The following is a 20,083-nucleotide window of genomic DNA, read 5'->3' as shown; positions in this document are numbered from 1 at the left end:
TCTGTTTTCCTATATTTCCTTGTTCAGTATCTCCCCTGTGTTCATATCCCCTCATCCATCATCATTCCTCTGTGCACCTATGCACCCCATGCCCAGCATATCCCTTCTGCATTCCTATTCTCTCCCTTGTCTGGTATCTCCCCCCCCCCCCCGTGTCCATATACCCCCCTCTCCAGTGTCCAGCATTTTATCTCTATTCTATACCCCCCCCCCTTGGTCAGGCATTACCCCTCTGTGCCCATGTGCCATCCCCATACAGCATCTCACATTTGTGTCCCTGTCCCCATGCTCCCACCTAATGCCCATCATCTCCCTTCTGTATCTGTATACTTCCCTAGGTCCCCTTTCTCCCTCCTCCACACCAATGTGTCCCTCTCCTCTCTGATCCCACCCCCAACCAGCTTCTCTTCCTCTCTTTCCTTCCCCTTATGCATCTGGCTCTTTCTCCCTGCATCTCTCTCCCTTCCCTCTGCATATCATCATCTGCATATCCAGCACCTCTCCTTCAGCCCCCCCCCCCCCCACACACACGTCCAGCATCTCTCCCTTTCATCCAGCCCCCCTACATGTTCAGCACCTCTTTCCCTTTCATCCAACTCCCATACATGTCCAGCACCTCTCCCCTTCACTTCAACCCTCTGCATATCCAGCACTTCTCCCCTTTCCCTCCACCCCCCTGCATATCTAGCACCTCTCCCCTTCCTTCCACCCCCCCCTATATATCCAAAACCTCTCCCTTCCCTCCAACCTCCCCTCTGCAAATCCAAAACCTCTCCCCTTCCTTCCAACCTCCCCTCTGCAAATCCTAAAACCTCTCTCCTTCCTTCCAACCTCCCCTCTGCAAATCCCAAAACTTCTCTCCCTTCCTTCCAACCTCCCCTCTGCAAATCCAAAACCTCTTCCCTTCCCTCCAACCTCCCTTCTGCAAATTCCAAAACCTCTCCCCTTCCTTCCAACCTCCCTTCTGCAAATCCCAAAACCTCTCTCCCTTCCCTCCAACCTCCCCTCTGCAAATCCCAAAATCTCTCTCCCTTCCCTCCAACCCTCTGCCCCTTGCAAGTCCAGCACCCTTCTATTCCCTCCCCTCCCTGCCTGCCCTTACTGGGCCAGCACGCAGCACCCCACTGACTTCCTCACCCTCTCCCACCCCTGCCGCAGCGCTTCATTTAATGTTGTTGTCGGCGCTGCTGTTACAGTTTCCCACCCCCACGGCGGCGCTTTACACTTTACCTGACGGCAACGCTACAGATGCAGCGCTGACGTCCGACGTCCTGCTCCGGGGCCTTCCGCGTCCCGCCTCCGTAACAGGAAGTTACATCAGCGTGGAAGGCCCGGAGCAGGACGTCGGACGTCAGCGCTGCATCTGTAGCGTTGCCGTCAGGTAAAGTGTAAAGCGCCGCCGCGGGGGTGGGAAACTAACAGCAGCGCCGACAACATTAAATGAAGCACTGCTGCGGCAGGGGTGGGAGACGGTCACGGCAACTGGATCTGCTTCTGGGCGGGCCTGAGGCTAAACTGGGTGGGCCTGGGCCCATCCAGGCCCACCCGTAGCTACGCCCCTGATGGTTGTGGTGTGGCCATTTATAAATATACAAAAAAGAAGAAGCAAGATCCCAGGTGGCACAACAGCAGAACAAAAGGAGTGGAGGTGACCAGACAAGTAGATGGAAGGTATTTTAAGTTTATTTGCTTTTGAGAAATTTACAACACTTTACAATGTATGATTTGCTATTTCACTCTAGATTATATGGACTCCTGATACAGTCAGAAACACAGCCTATGTTGAGTCCCTAAACATTTTCCTCATTTTATCATAGTTTCCCTTTCGAAAATAAAATGCTGCTACAACTGATTTCCTTGGTGACTGCACTCCAGTTGTTAAGTCATCCGAAAAGTGACAAGTCTGCATTTGGACGTTTTTCTCACAAAAACGTCCAAATCAGTATTTTCGAAACTACTACTACTATTTAGCATTTCTATAGCGCTACAAGGCGTACGCAGCGCTGCACAAACATAGAAGAAAGACAGTCCCTGCTCAAAGAGCTTACAATCTAATAGACAAAAAATAAATAAAGTAAGCAAATCAAATCAATTAATGTGAACGGGAAGGAAGAGAGGAGGGTAGGTGGAGGCGAGTGGTTACAAGTGGTTACGAGTCAAAAGCAATGTTAAAGAGGTGGGCTTTCAGTCTAGATTTAAAGGTGGCCAAGGATGGGGCAAGACGTAGGGGCTCAGGAAGTTTATTCCAGGCGTAGGGTGCAGCGAGACAGAAGGCGCAAAGTCTGGAGTTGGCAGTAGTGGAGAAGGGAACAGATAAGAAGGATTTATCCATGGAGCGGAGTGCACGGGAAGGGGTGTAGGGAAGGACGAGTGTGGAGAGATACTGGGGAGCAGCAGAGTGAGTACATTTATAGGTTAGTAGAAGAAGTTTGAACAGGATGCGAAAATGGATAGGGAGCCAGTGAAGGGTCTTGAGGAGAGGGGTAGTATGAGTAAAGCGACCCTGGCGGAAGACGAGATGGGCAGCAGAGTTTTGAACCGACTGGAGAGGGGAGAGGTGACTAAGTGGGAGGCCAGCAAGAAGCAGATTGCAGTAGTCTAAACGAGAGGTGATAAGGGTGTGGATGAGGGTTTTGGTAGAGTGCTCGGAAAGAAAGGGGCGGATTTTACGGATTTTGTAAAGAAAGAAACCTCTCTTTAGATGTTTTTCTCTGAAGTCCATCAGAAGTACGTCCAAATCTCAAAGGGGCATGTTCAGGGCGGGACTTGGGCGTTCCTAAGACTTAGACATTTTTCAGCCATAATAGAACAAAACAAAAACGTCCAGGATTAAAACTTAGACGTTTTGAGCTAGACCTGTTTTTATAACAAATAGCTGCAGTGGGAATTGAACCCACTACCCCAGGATCAAAGTACACTGCACTAACCACTAGGCTACTCCTGCACTCCACACAAAAAGGTGCCCTTACTCCCCCAGTGGTCAATAACCCTCTCCCACCTCCCACCCCACAAAAATGTGATTAAAATTATTGCTTGCCAACCTCTGATGTTATACTCAGGTCCATTAGAATAGCATGCAGGTCCCTGGAGTAGTCTAGTAGTGGTGCAGTGCACTGCAGACTGATGGACCCAGGCTTCTACCTCCCCCTACCTGTTACACTTGTGGAGGAACTTGTGAATCCTCCAAAACCCACCAGAAACCCACTGCACCCACATATTGGTGCTCCCTTCACCTGTAAGGGCTATGGTAGCAGTGTACAGTTGGGGGTAGTGGGTTTTGTGGGGGCTCAGCAGTCAAGGTAAGGGAGCAGTGGTGAGATGTGTACCTGGGAGCATTTTATAAAGTCCACTGCAGTGCCCCTAAGGATGCCCTGTTGCTTTCCTGGGATGTCACTTTTCCACTATTCTACCTGATGCCAAGCTTTTTATTTTTTTTATAACATCTGAGCCTTGTGTCTATTGTTTATCAGTAGATTTGGGCTTTGAATTCAGATCTATAGATAAAAAAGGAGGTCTCATTACATATATCTAAATACCAGAGTGCTATTTTTCCATACTTCATAGCAAGAGTGTACATTCCTTAATTACCTGTCCCAATACAATTGAAGCTTTTACTTCCTCAGTGCATGTAAATGGTTTCGTCCCTGTGTGGATTCTGTGATGGCCTGTGAGGCTTTCTTTCCAATCAAAGCTTTTACCACACTCAGAACATGTTAATGGTTTTACTCCTGTGTGAATTCTCTGGTGCATTGTGAGCAGTGGTGTGCTGGTAAATTTTTAACAACAGGCTCTCTCCTTGGTCCACCTCTGCGCCCCCGCCAAAAAAAAAACATTTGCAGAGCTGGCTATACCCGGGGAGGGAGCGTGCTTTCAAACAACCCTTACATCCAAATTTACCTTCTTTTAATGTAAAAAAAAATCTTTTATCCTCCATCTTTTAAGACACTGCCTACCTGCTGGATAGTGATGGCACAAGGAAAGCAAGTGAAGACTAACTCAAAATAACCTGGCTGTTCCTTAGATGGATACTAGTATTACGATATTGAAGATGCGACCATATGATGACTCTGCGGTTATGCTCCACTAATAAGTTAAAAGATTAACTGGATTTCTTGAAAGGATTGTATAAACTTAGGATGCAGGACTAGGGACACACACATACACGTATTTAGCCAATATCATAATTCTTCATGTACAGCCACAAAACAACCTTTTAGGGTGGATAGTGTTCACAATGAGCTCCTTTTATTATCGACAAGAGTTTTCAGTTTTGACACAGTATAATTTATCACAAGAACAAAATATAAGAAAACCAATGGGCTGCATTAGGGGCTTATGGCCCATTTATGTTTAAACAAAAGAAATCTGCAAGAAACAAATATTTTTATTTTGACTAATAAAACCACTTGCCCCTGAAACATGTTCAAATCAGAATAATCCATTTGTGTATCTAAAAGGTAAACTTCTACAAAACAGATTAAGATCTGATTCCATGTGCCCCAATGAAAGGAGAGTTTAATTCTACTTCCATTTAATTTCAATATATTCCATCATCATCTTTATAACACAAGGCTTCCCAAGGTAGATTACAACAACAGTTAAGATGAACCCATCAGGAAACAGGATATCCTCACTGAAATTTGGCCATCTGTATTGTATACAGACAGTGTATTTATTATTTTTTTAGTGTAGAAAAATGAGCACAAAATACAAAGTTTAAGATTGCTATTTCTACTAGCTATAATAATTTTTAAAGATGTTTTAGTGATATTCAATTGTTATTTCATGATATTTATATTATATGGAAAGCTTTCAAATAAATAAAAAATCTGTCCAATATGTAAAAAAAAAACAAACGAAACAAAAACTTTTGTCCTCCACCTTTTAAGGCACTGCCTATCCAATTGAAACAGCTTTAGACTTGTTACAGATGGACCAGGAATTAAAAAAAAAAACCGAGAATGTGGATGCAGCAGATCGTAGGTTTGATTGCTTTGTTTGGTTCACTAGAGGACAGCTGAGGGGGGGAGTGAAAACAAAGATTAAACAAATTGGTTTCCTCAACTCGGGCATTCGGCACACACTCAGACGTATCAACCCCCGCCCCCTTCAATACCACACTACAAGCCGTATCTTCGATAGAATTGGATTTATTTTGGCCGCAGCCAGGAACATCAAAATTGTTACAACTTAAACAAATTACATTACATCTTCTACTAATCATTATGCCAGCATGCATTTCTACCCGGGTACACAGCTTCTACACGTAGTTGCATATTCTGGGCCACAGGCCAAGCCGTACCAAGCCCCTGTGGCCCCCTGTGCTGTTTTCCAAGCACCCGATGTCACTTGGTGTCTCCCGTTGAAGGAGGCACCTACCACATTTACAAAATGACGTTCTAGGCCTCCCGGCCGCCCAAGCCAGGAGACAAGCTGTATACACGTTGTTTCCCGTTGAAGGAGGCACCTACCACATTTACAAAATGACGTTCTAGGCCTCCCGGCCGCCCAAGCCAGGAGACAAGCTGTATACACGTTGTTTCCTTATAACAAGGCTGCTCACATGCAAGCCTACCATTTGCATCAACTTGATAATTTTCCACACAACTCTTTCTGCAGCAGTAGTTACCCCAAACTTGTAACTGTTATGTGTCAAGCTGCTGTGTACCCATTGCTGGCTGTGCGTAAACATTGTAGTCTAACGCCACAGGCCACGGCAACGACACCTCGTTTGCCGTGGTCCCCCACCCCACCTGGCTGCGGTCATGCCCTAACGCTATGGCTTGTATCTATTCGCAAGTCATGTGGGATCGTATGACTTTTAATGCACACAAGAATGCCTGAAGCCTCCCTCCCTTACCTATACCCTGTTATGGCTACTCTATCTCCCTGGCTCCTCTATCGCTCTGACAACCCAGGCTCTCACTGTTCGGTCTCACTGCTGCCCTTCTATGCGCCCACCGCCTTTCCCTGTGCCCAATGTACATACAAGTGATGAGTGACCGCATATCCAAATCCGCTGCAGCTCATTCTGGATATGGATACCTGTAACAGAATATAATCAGAAGCAACATGTTAGCACAGTGCAAGCAACCATTATCACTTTGCTGTGGATGCCTTAATGGGTCCAATGTACCGCTTGTATACACTAGATGGGTCTGATGTAGCGCTTATATACATTAGGTCGCCATCGGCCCAGTCTTTTGATGGCCTCTATGGACACTCCTAGCGCTGCCACTGCCGTAGCTGCCCTAATCCTAAATGAGTGGGTACTGTACATAGTGTATGAATCAGCAGGCTGGTCTTTGGTCTTTGTTTTAAGTCGGCTTAAAGGTTCAGGACAGGGCATGTCCGTTCCGATCCATTTTGATTTGTGAATAAGTAGGTCAGTTGCCGTGGCTGTAATGGCCGCGTCACGTATTAAGAGGGACATGCCATGGTGGGCATGCTTGTACGTAGCCACCAACTCACTGACTCGCAGAGCACCATGCAAAGCTAATGAGAATGCGCATTTGACTCGACGGCCCTCAAACTCAGTGTCACTTATCTCCTCTAATGATGCAAAGAGACGGCCCATTTCCCTGCCGGTACTGGGTTTTCTTTTACCTGGGTAGGGTACTCCCGGCCTGCCCCATCCTTTCATCAGTCTCGTGACAACAAATGACCTAGATGGATTTTGGACAGCCACCGCTTTGGCGAGAAAACTGATGGCTGCGAACATGATTGAGACCTGGTTTCTGCTAATTCCCTTCATACATGCCGGGGGCCGGGAATATATCAGTACCACCCTTCTCTTCTAAGTGTTGACTATATGTGCGGTTGTGTATCTTGTCCGCGAGATATCTGTTAACTATCGCAGCATCGGGTCCCATTTCCGGGTCTGCGCTCTAAAAACGAGAAAGAGCATCCACTATAACCATTCTCCCTGCCTGGTATATGTTTAGCTGTAATCACTGCGGAACTATCTGTCTGCACACATAACTTGTGGGAAGTGCATGGCGGACAACTACTGCCATATTGTCTGAGGGAATTACAATTGACTTGTGAGATATGCCAGGTCCCCCCAGGAAACATGATATCCTACGTGGTCCCTGCTGAAACCCGAGCTTGCTGCGCACCACGCTCCCTGGAAGTAAATCTGCCGCATCTGTAAAGAAAATGCAGGGCTTCCGTGAGAGTGGGTGAATCGTGCCAAAATGAAATCCCATGGGCCAAGAACCTGCTAAATCTCGCTTGATGTCCTGTGTACGTCTGAGATGAAAATGCGCTTTGTTGGTTCCCGATGTTGCTAAAGCTATTGGGAATCACCCTTATTGCGAAGCCTACTGGACCCAGGAGTTCCTGTACCTGCTTCAGCCTTGCTTTTTTACAGTGCCACCTCGTATTCGCCGCTCTGGCAAGCTTATCAATTTGTCAGCCGGCAGTCTGGAACATCTAGTTCCAATTCAATACCTATAATGTAAGGATTCGCCGTGGGTCTACTGTTTTTTCAACGGCTAATGGGATGTCCAATTTCTGTGCCAAGTGGATAAAGACCTGTAAAACATCCGTCCACTCTTGTGATTCCCGGTCTTTGAACAGGAAGTCCTCCAGATGAGGACCAGAGACCTAGCGGGGGCTAGTTGCTCCACTACCCCGTGCACAAACATGCTAAGCTCTTTGAAGTATGCGCACTAGATGTGGCCACACATGGGGACATATTTATCGCAATAAAACCTCTCCTGGAACCTGACACCTAACAAGGGAAAGGGCTGTGGGTGTAAAGGCAAGGTGCGAAAAGCCGAATCTCCGTCCACCTTAGCCCAATGTGCCTAATTGCCTTGCCGCCGAATTATTTGAATGGCATTGTCTACAGATGCATATTGTACTGTACAGCTGCTATGGTCAATGTAGTCATTTACTGATGTTCCTATGTGGCGGGACAAATTACGACTGGGCCTACCTTTCCCCAGCTCCTTCCTTGGTATTATGTCTAGCGGAGACACTGTTGTTGCCTTGAAGGGCGGGTCCTCAAACAGCCCCGCTATGCAGCCTAGCAATAGTTCTTTGGTAATCTTGCCTGCAGCTATCTGTCGATGCATGTGAATCGAGGATGCATTGTTGGGGTAGTGTTGTCACTGTGGTGTTGTCCTCTAATATGGAATCATGCAACCTGATTGGAAACCTGTGGTGATGCACCCGTTCTGTCAGGGTAACGGGCTAACCTTGAAGCTTGATGGCTTCCAGACCCTGTCCTGAGTTAATAGGTTGCTTTCTCCTGTCTCATAAGCTTGATGGGGGGAGCGCTAGCTCCCTCAGTACCCTGTCCCGTGTTACTAGATTGCTGTTCCCTGTCTCTGGGGAGCCTGCCTTGCCCTGCAGCATGCCTGCCCGCACGGGCGTGTCGGGTGCTAGGTGCAATGTCCGCTGCCTCCGTCCTGCCTTTGTCCTGACGGCATTGCCTGACAGGACTACCACTGTTGCTGACCAGATATGAATGGATTGTCTGCACTGCTTTCTTGTAAATTTAATATCTTAGTTAAGCCATGCCCGTCCCCTAAATATCTCATGCGCTTTTAAAATTATATTCCATATCCCACACCAAGTCCGGGCCCCTTTCCGTTTCCTTCACTATAGTGAGTGTCCTGAGTATGTGAACAGCTGAGTGTGCTAAGTATGTGAACAGCCTCCGACCAGCCCATGAAGGACCCAAATATCTTGGGCTTCTTATCTGTTACGCTACCCCTGCCTACGGTACCCTCCTCATGCAACTCCCACACAAGGAGGGAGAAGATATCGATCCACCTGTATTGTGAGAACGGTACCTAATGCATCGCTCCTGTGATTAAGTACTCCCACATCCTGACTGGTCCTCTGTGCACCGACCGGTGCCACAACCGCATTCTGTCCTGCCATATTGGGCTCCGTTACCCGTTCTTATCGTCCCATACTGCATATCTAGTTATGTCATGCGTCTGCGCTGGAAGGAGTGTGGTGCTGTCATTAGACTTACCCCTTGCCGGTACTGGCGGTAGCCCCGCAACTATGGAGGTGGAGTCTGCGGTGCTGCTACCTCCCTTGCAGGCCCCCGCACCGTCTGTGCTTGTGGTGTAGGTCCACTGTGACTTCTAAGGTCTGGGGCCACAGCACTCCGCGTCTTAGCTGGCGGAGTTTTGGTGGGCCGCTTGGCTGGCCTTGCTGGTGCATATGTCTCCTTCGCACACTACAATGACATTACTGCAATGGAGAGACTAAAAGAATAGACAATTTAAAGCAAAATGACCTCATAATAACTGATTGTGGTGACGCCGGCTTCCTCAATCGCTGCATGCATCCTGTGGTGCCTGTGTAAACTGTACCCTCCTTGCTCACAGCTACATATCCGACTGCATGCTGTCTGCGCAGTGCGCCCTTCCTTAAATGGCTGGCCTAAAGCCCCACGGGCGATGGCTGTTACATTCAAATTTGGCCTGGTAGTCAAAACGGCTGCCGTATGCAAAATGGGCCGCTAAAATTAAAATGGCCAGGCCCCTGTAAATCCGGCAGATAAATCAGTAAGACTGGTGGTCCTTCTATCAAAATGGCCACCGTTTTCAAATTAGCTGCTTTAGTCCACGTGGCCGCTCTAGTAAAAATGGCCGCTAAGTGCACATGGCCCTCTAGGACTAACACTGTTGTACCAACCCTTCCCCCCGTGGACATGGTCCTAACGGCAGCTGAGAGTAGCATACTGTAACCGATATGTTTGTCTGATGCCCCTAAGTACTGTGTCCCGCTATGCTGGCACCAAACGGTATGATATCAATTGTTCCAGCCTATGCCGTGTGTCAAAGACACAAATGCGTGCGGTATCCAAGGTGGCCGCTGCGGTTAAATTTGTATTTGGAATGTCCATTCTAGTGAATTTTAGCGCCATAAAACTGGCTGCCTTTTCCAAATTTTACTGCTAGTCAGAATGGGCGGTGTATTGAAAGTGGCCACCGTTTTTACAATCGGCACTCATGCAAATGGCCACCCTATCGAAATTCACCGCTGCCGTACGTGCCTCTGTAGGTTAATGGCCGACTGTATGGGCGGGCAATTACAACGCGTAGCGAAGCGCATGTCCCGCCAATTTGGGACTCCCCCTAAGTGGCCCGCAAGAGAAGACCCTGACTAGCGAGGATCGCAATGTGGACGTTTCTGCAAAAACCCGCATCTCAAATATCGCATGGCAGACCAATCATACAGACATGGCGCCGGTAAGTAACGTTTAGGATGAAGCGTAGTCGACCGAGTAGAAAACACAGCATGGCCGTAGTGCTGCGTGACATGGGCAGCTTATACAACATGGGCAACTTATACCGCACTAAATTTTACCGAATTAGATAACACGGCGTGGCAGACCACAATGGGGCTTGTATAGCTCTGCGTGGCCTGGGCGGCTTATACAGCATGAACAATTTATACTGCACTCATTTTTGCCGCATTACATCGAAAATCTGGTGTGGCCGGCCATAACGGGGCTTAAGGTCCGTCGCCGTAATGGCATGGACGGCTTATACCGCATTTATTTTTCAAATTAGATAACACGGCGTGGCCAGCCACAACGGGGCTCGAAGGTCCGTTGCTGTATAGTGCGTAACTGTCGGCCAATTATTAGTGGCCGGCCATCACCGCATCTTAACGTGCGGTGTGCCGCTGAGGCAGGAGAAGAGCAAAAATGACGTACCATTAAAGGTGTTTTCGTCTCCCTGAGATAGTTTGCGCCTCGGTTCAGTACTGTGCACAAGGTCTTCCTAGTCGTGCCTCAGTGCCGTGCTATGCACTGCAGATTGTGAGCACTGCATGGCCGGCCAAAAATGGCAACCGCGCTGTGGCAAACCCATCTGCCATGCGCCATGGGCAGCGTATGTGGGACTCTAGCCTAGTGCACGTAATGCCGTGAGATAGGCAGCTAACCCGAGATGGCCGGCCATCCTGGAAAAACTAAATGGGGGTCGGCAGGAGAAAGCTAAAATGCCTTGCACAAAGTTTTAAATGTCTACATACCATAAAATTTGTTCTCAATTTGCTGGAATATCGTGCTCTGCTGTAAGAGCTTCTTTGGCTGTACTCTGCACAAGCTCTGCCCAGGGCAGACACAAAACATGTGCCTGTAAAAATTTCAGGAGCTGCTGCCCAGGGTTGCTCTTCTCCTGCTTCCAAATTCAAAAGGACTTCCTGTGCAGTTCAAATTCCTCTCTCCTCCTCCCTTGCTCCTCCCCTTTTTTCCTGCCCCCTCCCCTTGCTACCCCTTGTTTCCCTCCCACTACTACCTCTGCTCTCTAGCTGGGCCCTCCCTGTACCCTCCCCCACACTTCTGTCTTTGCTGGCCTTCAGCCCAGTTGTGGTCGGCCCCCCTTTAATGGGTGTGCCTGGTTCTTTCTTACCCTAGAGTAGATAGGCTGCCTCCTTGGTCCCCACAGTGTCCTTTGCCTGCCTGCAAGTAAGTAACGATCCGGTCGAACTGCGGCGGGGGATGGGGGGAGAGGTTGAAGGAGGGAGGCAGGGAGAGGGAGCAGATATGGAGGGAAGAAACAAAGTTCAATGCATGGGGCAGTGGGAAGGGCAGCAGCAGGGGAGAGAGAATCAGGAACTCGGACGGACGATGCACACGAACCTCTTGCCTACAGTGCAGCACGAGGAGGCAGGGTTGCCACACACCACGCATGCACCAATATCAGGTGACAGCTGGTGTGTTTGGGCATGCATGCCTCCAGCCTCCTGCTGCAATTTGTAGGAAAAAAAACCCCATTCAAGTCGCAGCTGAGAGCAGAACAACCGGCTCTCTAAATTGTTCAAAAATTAACAACGAGCCGGTGAGAGCCGGCTCCAGCACACCACTGATTGTGAGGTTTACCTTCTGACCAAAGCTTTTACCACACTCTATGCATGCAAATGGTTTCTCTCCTGTGTGGACTCTGTGTTTCACTTTGAGATTTACATTACAACCAATGCTTTTACCAGAACATGTGAATGGTTTTACTCTATTGTAGATTTTCTTGTGTATTTTGTGCATTTTCCATTTGGACATTTTTTTGTTTGAAAATGGACCAAAAAATAAAACGTCCAAATTACAAAACATCTTTCCTGTTTTGATTCTGGACGTTTTACAAAAACGTCCAAATTCATCTTAGACGTCATATCCAAAAATGCCCCTCGTGCACTTGACTTGCCCAAGGTCACAAGGATCTGCAGTGGGAATAGAACTCATGTTGCCAGGATCAAAGTCCGCTTCACTAACCATTAAGCCACTCCTCCTCTATTTTGGACATTTTGCATTTGGACATTTTTTGTTTGAAAATGGACCAAAAAATAAAACATCCAAATCACAAAATGTTTTTCCAAACAGTATTTTCAAAAGGGAAGGATAGACGTGTTTTTTTTTGTTGTTGTTGAAAATGACCTACTTTTCTGTTCTGAATTTGAACGTTTTTTGTAAAACATCCAAATTCAGATGTCATATTGAAAATGCCCCTCTATGTCCCTTGTATTGCCCCATTCATAGTTTGGAGATTTCAGTTTGAAAAATGGATGCTAATGTACGAAGCTAGCACACAGACGACCATTTCTCATGTATTTTAGAACAGGCTGTATGTTAGCAGATCCTGTTGTAAAATACATGAGAAATGGATGTCCATATCTGATGTACATATTCTAAATTGGACATACTTTCTAAAATGCTGCTTTTTTTTGTTCCGTACTGTCCCATTTGTGATTGAGCATTGATATTAGCTTTAGCTAGTATATCTTTTGTAAGCTGTGAAGCCTTTGAGATAATAGAAATATCCTTTTAGATGGCTGCATGTTTGCCTCTGAAGTATTGCAATTGTCAGGAATGCCTGGAGCAATTAATTCCAAAGTATTAAGATTTAGTGAAATAAAAAATCTATTTTGTGTGTTTTTTTCACAGTACACAGAAGATATATATCAGCAGTTTGAAAAACTGAATGTAAATCTTAACAATATAATCCTGCTGGATGAGAAAGGAAAGCAGAATCTTCAGAATTTCAGTTCTTCGGGAATAGATGAGATAGATTTTGCATCTTTTTTGGCTGAGGTATGAATATCATCACTTGAGATCTCACCTGCCTGAAGTCCTAAGGGCCAACAAAGGTGTCATTGCAGTACATAAGATTTTGAGGCCTCAAAGGTCTGCTGTTTAGATTTAACCACAGTTACAAGAAGGAAACTCTTACTTGGAGCATGATGTGGGACTATTGTAGGAATCTTTTGCCCTCACACCTCCTCTAAATACAAAGGCACTAAAGTGTCGTCCGAGCACAGGACCTCGGAGATTTCAAACGCACACATACTGCATTGTTTTTTTTATTATCTTTTCAAAAGCTATATCAACATACTAAGGGGGAGGAGATGCACTAAAAAATCGTTAAAGCCCTTCCCTTACCGACTCCCTTAGCGAATCGGTAAGGAACGGGCATGCATCAAGGAAAAGGAATGCAAATGTGCTGCTCGTTGTAGCTCACTTGCATTCTCTATTCCATCGGAAAACAGTCGGCCGGTCGAGCATGCGCAGAGCAGCCAAGCGTTATGCTGGCTGCTCTGCGCATGCCAAGGACGTCCTTTATGGACCTCCTTCACTAAAAAACAAAACTATGGACGTGCTTCGCCTCCCCCCCCCCCTCCCCCCCCCCCGAGTTCACCGCTGCTGCTCCCCCCTGCATTGAAATCACAGCTTCCCGCAGCCCCGCCCCCCTGAGGTCGTCGGCTTAAGTTACTTACATCAGACGAGGGCAGGCCAGGGAGGAAAGGAGGGAAGTCCGAAGGGAAGCGATCAGCTGTTGTCTGCTGCAGCGCCTTCACACGGATGTGAGAGGCGCTGTGAGGACCCGGCTCGGTGGCAGACGGAGGGGTGCGGAGGGAGGTGGGGCTGCAGGAAGCTGTGATCTCAATGCAGGGGGGAGCGGCGGCGACCTCGGGGGGGGGGGGGGAGTGGAGGACGTCCTGACGAGCACTTGGCTTTTTTTTTAAAGTCCCTCACGAGCACTTGGGACACGCAGCTTTTTCTTTTTTTTTTTTGCTTTCCCACTGGTCTCCATGGGTCCGTTCACAGCAGCCCGAGCCTAACGAGAGGTGCAGACCTCACGTTAGGTTTTCAACGCTAAGGGGAATCGGAAAATGTTAGTGCATCTCATTATAATAGCCTTGCAACGGTAGTGCAGCTCATTTGGATCATTTGCATTCCGTTTTCGTTAGCTGCTACCATGATAGGAAAATGGCCTTTGATGCATGTCCCGGTTTACTTCTTGCACTTTAAACTGGCTAGAACTGGCTCGTTGGATTTAGTGCATTTGGCCCTAAGAGCCCAGAATTCAATACTGCTCCACATAAAATAAGCAAATACTGACGGATTCTATATATTGCGCCTAGGGTTCTGTGCTGAAATCTAAGTGTATTTCATAACAACACCTGTACCTTAATTGACTTAACAAGCCGATCAGTGATTTTAATAGCACTTAACAAGCAATAATGAGCACTAATTGGCAATAATTAGAATTTACACGCATAATTTGCTAAATGTTTTCTGCGCAGATTTTTTAAGGACCATATATAGAATCTGGCCCATAATGAGGCTTATTTTCAAAGCACTTAGCCTCCCAAAGTTCCATAGAAACCTATGGAACTTTGGAAGGCTAAGTGCTTTGAAAATATGCCTCAATGTATCCCATGTAAAATTATGCTATTTAACCACCTACATGGATAAATGTGCTCAGCTAGAAACTGAATATCACTAGTATGTGAGTAATTTTATAAAAGATTTTTTGCATGTAAAGGCCGTTTTTGTGCACAGAAAGGCTTTTATAAAATTACTCCATTGGTTACGCACATAAAAATATGCACATTTCCAGAAAGCACATATTTTGACACAGTTCATGTATTGGCACAATTAGAAGTGGAATTTGGGTAGAATGTAGGAGTTAAGATATATGAACGTTTATAAAATAAATATGTACATTACACATTAATAATTTATTTCTGCTCCCAAGCAGGCATAAATATCTGCAGCTTCAATCTAGGTGTGATTTCTGCCAGTTTGGCCCTAATGTTTTATAGATCCAGAAACATCTGTATGTCTATAAAATTTGCTTGAAAAGGTACCTTTTTGCCTTTCACACGTAAGTGACCTTCTATAAAATTTCCCTCCACATTGATAAATTTTAGGTCTGCTCCTAAACACCCTAGCTACTCCTTTTCCTAAACATTCCTGATGTGTCTTTATTTGTACCAGAGTAGTTATTCACTACATCAGGTTTATAAAGAAGAAAACCAGTAAATGCAAATCATTTTACCGACAGCATCTTAGAAATTTGAATATTAAGTTGTCCATCTACTGTTAAGACCTACTTTTCAAAAATGAATGCTTCAGATTCTAAAACAGCAGAAAATATTGCTGTTTCTGAATGGTTTGAAACAGTTTGAAGTGCCCATCGGTCATATTTTATATTTAGGTGGACAATAAGAGGTAATTCAGTAAAGGATTCAAAAGGTTAGGTACCCAATCTCTAGGCACTAAGCTCATATTCTCTAACAGCAAATTTGAGTACCTAATGCATCATAGAAAACTAGACTAAGTCGGCAATTAGGCGCACCACTTATACTTGCTCTATGACAGGTATAAATGAGAGCATCTAAATGTAGCAGATAGGCCACTGTTTTTCAACCAGTGTGCCGTGCAACATTGGTGTGCCGCGGCTGATTCCTAGGTGTGCCGTGGGAGTAATGGAGTAAGCCCTCTTATCTCTAGCAGTTGGTGGTAAGGAGCATTGATTCATACAGCCTGCTTGCACCAACCCCAGTTCCATGGCATCCCACAGATCAATCCAGAGACTTGTGGGTTGTGTCCCTCTACCAGCAGGTGGAGATAGAGAGAACCTCCGAGGTTTGCTATATGTGGACCTGTGCAGCCAGCTGAACCTCAGTATTCTGTCTATCTAGCAGATGGAGGGACATCTCTGTTCAGCTCTGGTTTGGTCTGGTTACTGGTGTCCTTTCGGCCTAATTCAACACAGATAGCGGTTGAGTGGCTGTTTGCAGCTTGTGGTGTACACCTGGTGGTGCCAGGTCCCTCTCGGTCTCCCCCTACCTTTCCTCTGTCGCCCGGGGCTGTTGGCCTGATCGGGTGTTTCCTTTCTTTCCTGACTAAAAAAAAAAAAAAGGTAAGAGACTTTGTTTTTGTTTAATCATATGGAGGAACTAGACGTTCTGCCGAGTCAGTTTTGGGGCAGACGTTTGTGGAGCATGTCAGTGCCTTCTGAGTCGGTTAAGCGCTGCTCCTGGTGTGGGGGCTGGAGAGCAGCATCGGGGGAGTGTGAGTCCTGCTGCCGTCAGCCCACAGCGGGTGTTCAGCGCGATGGGGTTCCCCTCAGGTGTACGGTGAGTCGGAAGCGCAGGAGATAGTTTCAGCGGTTTCCTCGGGGCAGTTAGTGCAGCACGTGTTGACAGGTGCCATTTTTCCTCTCAGGCACGACCCGCTCCACACGTGGCAGTTGATAGACAAGAGGCGCAGCGCGCTTCTGTGGCACAGGCTCCGATGGAGGGAAGTGATGTACAGGGAGCAGGGGAGTCCCTTGCAGTTCCTTTTTCCCCAGATTTTGTTTTATTAATGCACAATGCCTTTCTTTTGAAGAAGTCAGGAGCTTCTCTTCAGGCAGCCCCGTCTCTTCCTCTACAAACTTCGGTTGCTGCATCCTCTCTGTCTTTCCTCCCAAAACGTCCCCGGGTGGAGATTATGGATCCCGAAGAGCTATCTGACACAGATGGTATGGAGTCCAGGTGTGCGGATGTTATAATGCCGTTGTATCGCTCCATGGTGCGACCGCACCTGGAGTATTGTGTTCAGTACTGGTCTCCGTATCTCAAAAAAGATATAGTAGAATTGGAAAAGGTACAGCGAAGGGCGACGAAAATGATAGTGGGGATGGGACGACTTTCCTATGAAGAGAGGCTGAGAAGGCTAGGGCTTTTCAGCTTGGAGAAGAGACGGCTGAGGGGAGATATGATAGAAGTGTATAAAATAATGAGTGGAATGGATCGGGTGGATGTGAAGCGACTGTTCACGCTATCCAAAAATACTAGGACTAGAGGGCATGAGTTGAAGCTACAGTGTGGTAAATTTAAAACGAATCGGAGAAAATTTTTCTTCACCCAACGTGTAATTAGACTCTGGAATTCATTGCCGGAGAACGTGGTACGGGCGGTTAGCTTGACGGAGTTTAAAAAGGGGTTAGATAGATTCCTAAAGGACAAGTCCATAGACCGCTATTAAATGGACTTGGAAAAATTCCGCATTTTTAGGTATAACTTGTCTGGAATGTTTTTACGTTTGGGGAGCGTGCCAGGTGCCCTTGACCTGGATTGGCCACTGTCGGTGACAGGATGCTGGGCTAGATGGACCTTTGGTCTTTCCCAGTATGGCACTACTTATGTACTTATGTACTTATGGCCCGGTTTTTTCCTCCGGGCTCTCCCTCAGAATCTTTGGATTTAGCAGATGAGGTCACCCTGTCCTCTGAGGAGGGGGATGATCCGACAGCTGCCCACCTTTTTCGCAGGAAAGAGCTTCCCTCCCTGATTGTTAGGGCTTTTGAGGTTTTGGCCATTTCCTCCCTGAATCGTCAGGGGGAACAGGTCCAGTGCCCTCTATTATGTCTGGCACCAAATGCCCACCTCGTTCCTTTCATGTGCATGAGGCCATGAAGATCCTTATTTCAGCGCAGTGGGATACGCCAGACAGTGGGCTTAAGGTTGCTTAGAGCTATGTCATGTCTTTATGCGCTACCTGCTCCTGACTTAGACTTGCTGAAGTTCCCTATGGTGGATTCCTTAACCACAGCGGTCAATAAGAAAACCACTCTCCCTGTGGAGGGTGGCACAGCGCTCAAGGCCCCTCAGGATCATAAGTTGGTGACTTGCTTGAAGCTGTCCTTTGAAGTAGCAGCCCTTTCCCTGCAGGCCTCAGTTTGTGGCTCCTATGCAGCGCGGGTATGCTTATCGTGGGTACCGAAAGCCTCCTCTTCGGAAGATCTTGTGGCTGTTTTGCTGGCCTTGGAGTCCGGTTTAGCCTTCCTTGCGGATCTTCTTTATGATCTTTTGAGGGCTTCGGCGAAGGAGGTTTCCCTAGCGGTCACCGCACATCGCTGGCTGTGGTTGCAGCATTGGGCTGCAGACGTGGCCTCTAAGTCACGTTTAGCAAGGCTTCCTTTTAGGGGAAAGCTTTTGTTTGGGGCAGACCTTGGTGACTCTAAGGGCCAGCGCCTCCTGGAGGACAGGTCCAAGTTTGTACGACTGGCGGGACCTAGACCTAAGTTTAGGGATACATGGCGTTACTGTCCAGGTCGCGGGACATCTTTTCAGAGAGCAAGGTCTTCTCAGAGGCCTCAGCCTTTTCGAGGTGACAGGCGGGCCTTCCTTTCCGGTAACATAAACTAGCCCACAGCCAGGTCCACCCAATGATGGGGCCCTGGTCCATATCCATCCGGTTATTGGGGGCAGACTGGACCAGGGTAACATCCAACGAATGGGTCTTGGAGGTTATCAGAGACGGCTACAAGTTAGAATTGGCTCGTCCGATAGTAGACTCTTTTCTTGAATCTCCTTGCAAATGTCCTGCCAAGGTGGGTTCGACACACCCTCCTCAACTTACAACGGCTGGGTGCCATCCAGCCTGTACCCCCAGCAGAAAGAGGGTACAGTTCATACTCCATTTATTTTGTGGTGCCAAAAAAGGGCGGTTCTTGGTGACCTGTCTTAGATCTCAAGTTCGTCAACAGATCCTTATGGGTTTGGCTTTTCCGCATGGAAACCCTCCAATCAGTGATCACAGCGGTACAGCCAGGGGAGTTTCTGACCTCTCTCGATCTCAAAGAGGCCTATTTACACCTTCCAATCTGGCCTCCCCACAGGCGCTTTCTTCGCTTTGCAGCGCTGGATCGTCATTTTCAATTCAAAGCAATGCTCTTCGGCCTAGCCACAGCGCCTCGGACCTTTTCCAAGGTCCTGGTAGTAGTGGCGGCCTATCTCAGAAAGGAAGGGATTCAGGTCCATCCCTATCTAGACGACTGGCTTGTGCGGGCGTCTTCTTTCGAGAAGAGTCGGCGGGCAACCGACAAAGTGTTCGGGTTGCTTCAGTCGCTTGGTTGGGTGATCAGCTTCCCGAAGTGCAGCCTAATGCCTTCCCAAATGTTGGAATACTTGGGGGTGTGCTTCGATACCCGAACAGGGATAGTTTCTCTTCCTTCAGCTCGAGCACAGTGGTTACAGGCTCAGTTAAGAGCGCTGTTTCAAACTCCGAACCCACAGGCTTGGGACTATGTACAAGTTCTAGGTTCCATGGCCTCCACCTTGGACGTGGTAAAGTGGGCCAGAGCTCACATGCGCCCCCTCCAGTGGCACCTTCTGAGCCATTGGTCTCTACTCTCGGAGGATTACGAGGTTCGGGTGCCATGTTCGGCCTGTCTTCACACAATCAAGCACTGGTGATTCATTCAAAAGAATCTGGTGTCGGGCATTCCTCTGGCAACTCCGGACTGGAAGATAGTGACCACGGATGTGTCACTGTCTAGCTGGGGGGGCTCATTGCCTGCAACAGACGGCCCAGGGCGTTTGGACTTCGACGGAAGCGTCATGGTCCATCAACCGCTTGGAGTTACGGGCGATTCGTCTAGCCCTTAGGGAGTTTGTCTCTTCCCCGCAGTTGCCCAGTTCGAGTTCTTTCAGACAATGCGACGGCGGTCGCCTACGTAAACCATCAGGGGGCGTCAGCAGTGCACCCCTAGCTTGCGAGGCAGCTCTGATCTGCTGTTGGTCAGAGACTCATCTCTCTTTCTTGACATCCGCTCATATAACGGGGTCACAGAATGTGCAAGCGGACTTTCTCAGTTGCTACCAGTTGGAGCAGGGGGAGTGGACGCTCTCCCCTCTGGCCTTCGATCAGATAACTGCCCATTGGGGGATGCCAGAGATGGACTTAATGGCCACCGCATTCAATGCGAAGGTTCCCCGTTTCTTCAGCAGGGGACGAAACGCAACGATGCCCTTCAACCTTGGCCCAGAGGCCTGCTCT

At 47.7% G+C, this 20,083-nt stretch overlaps 1 protein-coding gene across 1 annotated transcript in view; it reads left to right on the top strand.

The window, feature by feature from the left end:
* The window catches only part of PROM1 (prominin 1), a 330,624-nt gene that overhangs the window by 176,731 nt on the left and 133,810 nt on the right, over positions 1-20,083 (top strand). Inside the window, exon 15 of the mRNA XM_030191212.1 lies at positions 12,914-13,060. Coding sequence (XP_030047072.1) covers positions 12,914-13,060 — 147 coding nt within the window. The remainder of the gene's footprint in view (positions 1-12,913; positions 13,061-20,083) is intronic.

Source organism: Microcaecilia unicolor, chromosome 2, assembly GCF_901765095.1.
Source record: "Microcaecilia unicolor chromosome 2, aMicUni1.1, whole genome shotgun sequence".
Classification (NCBI taxonomy): Eukaryota; Metazoa; Chordata; class Amphibia; order Gymnophiona; family Siphonopidae; genus Microcaecilia; species Microcaecilia unicolor.
Note: the sequence above shows the minus strand (reverse complement) of the source record. Positions and strands in the feature narration are given on the sequence as shown.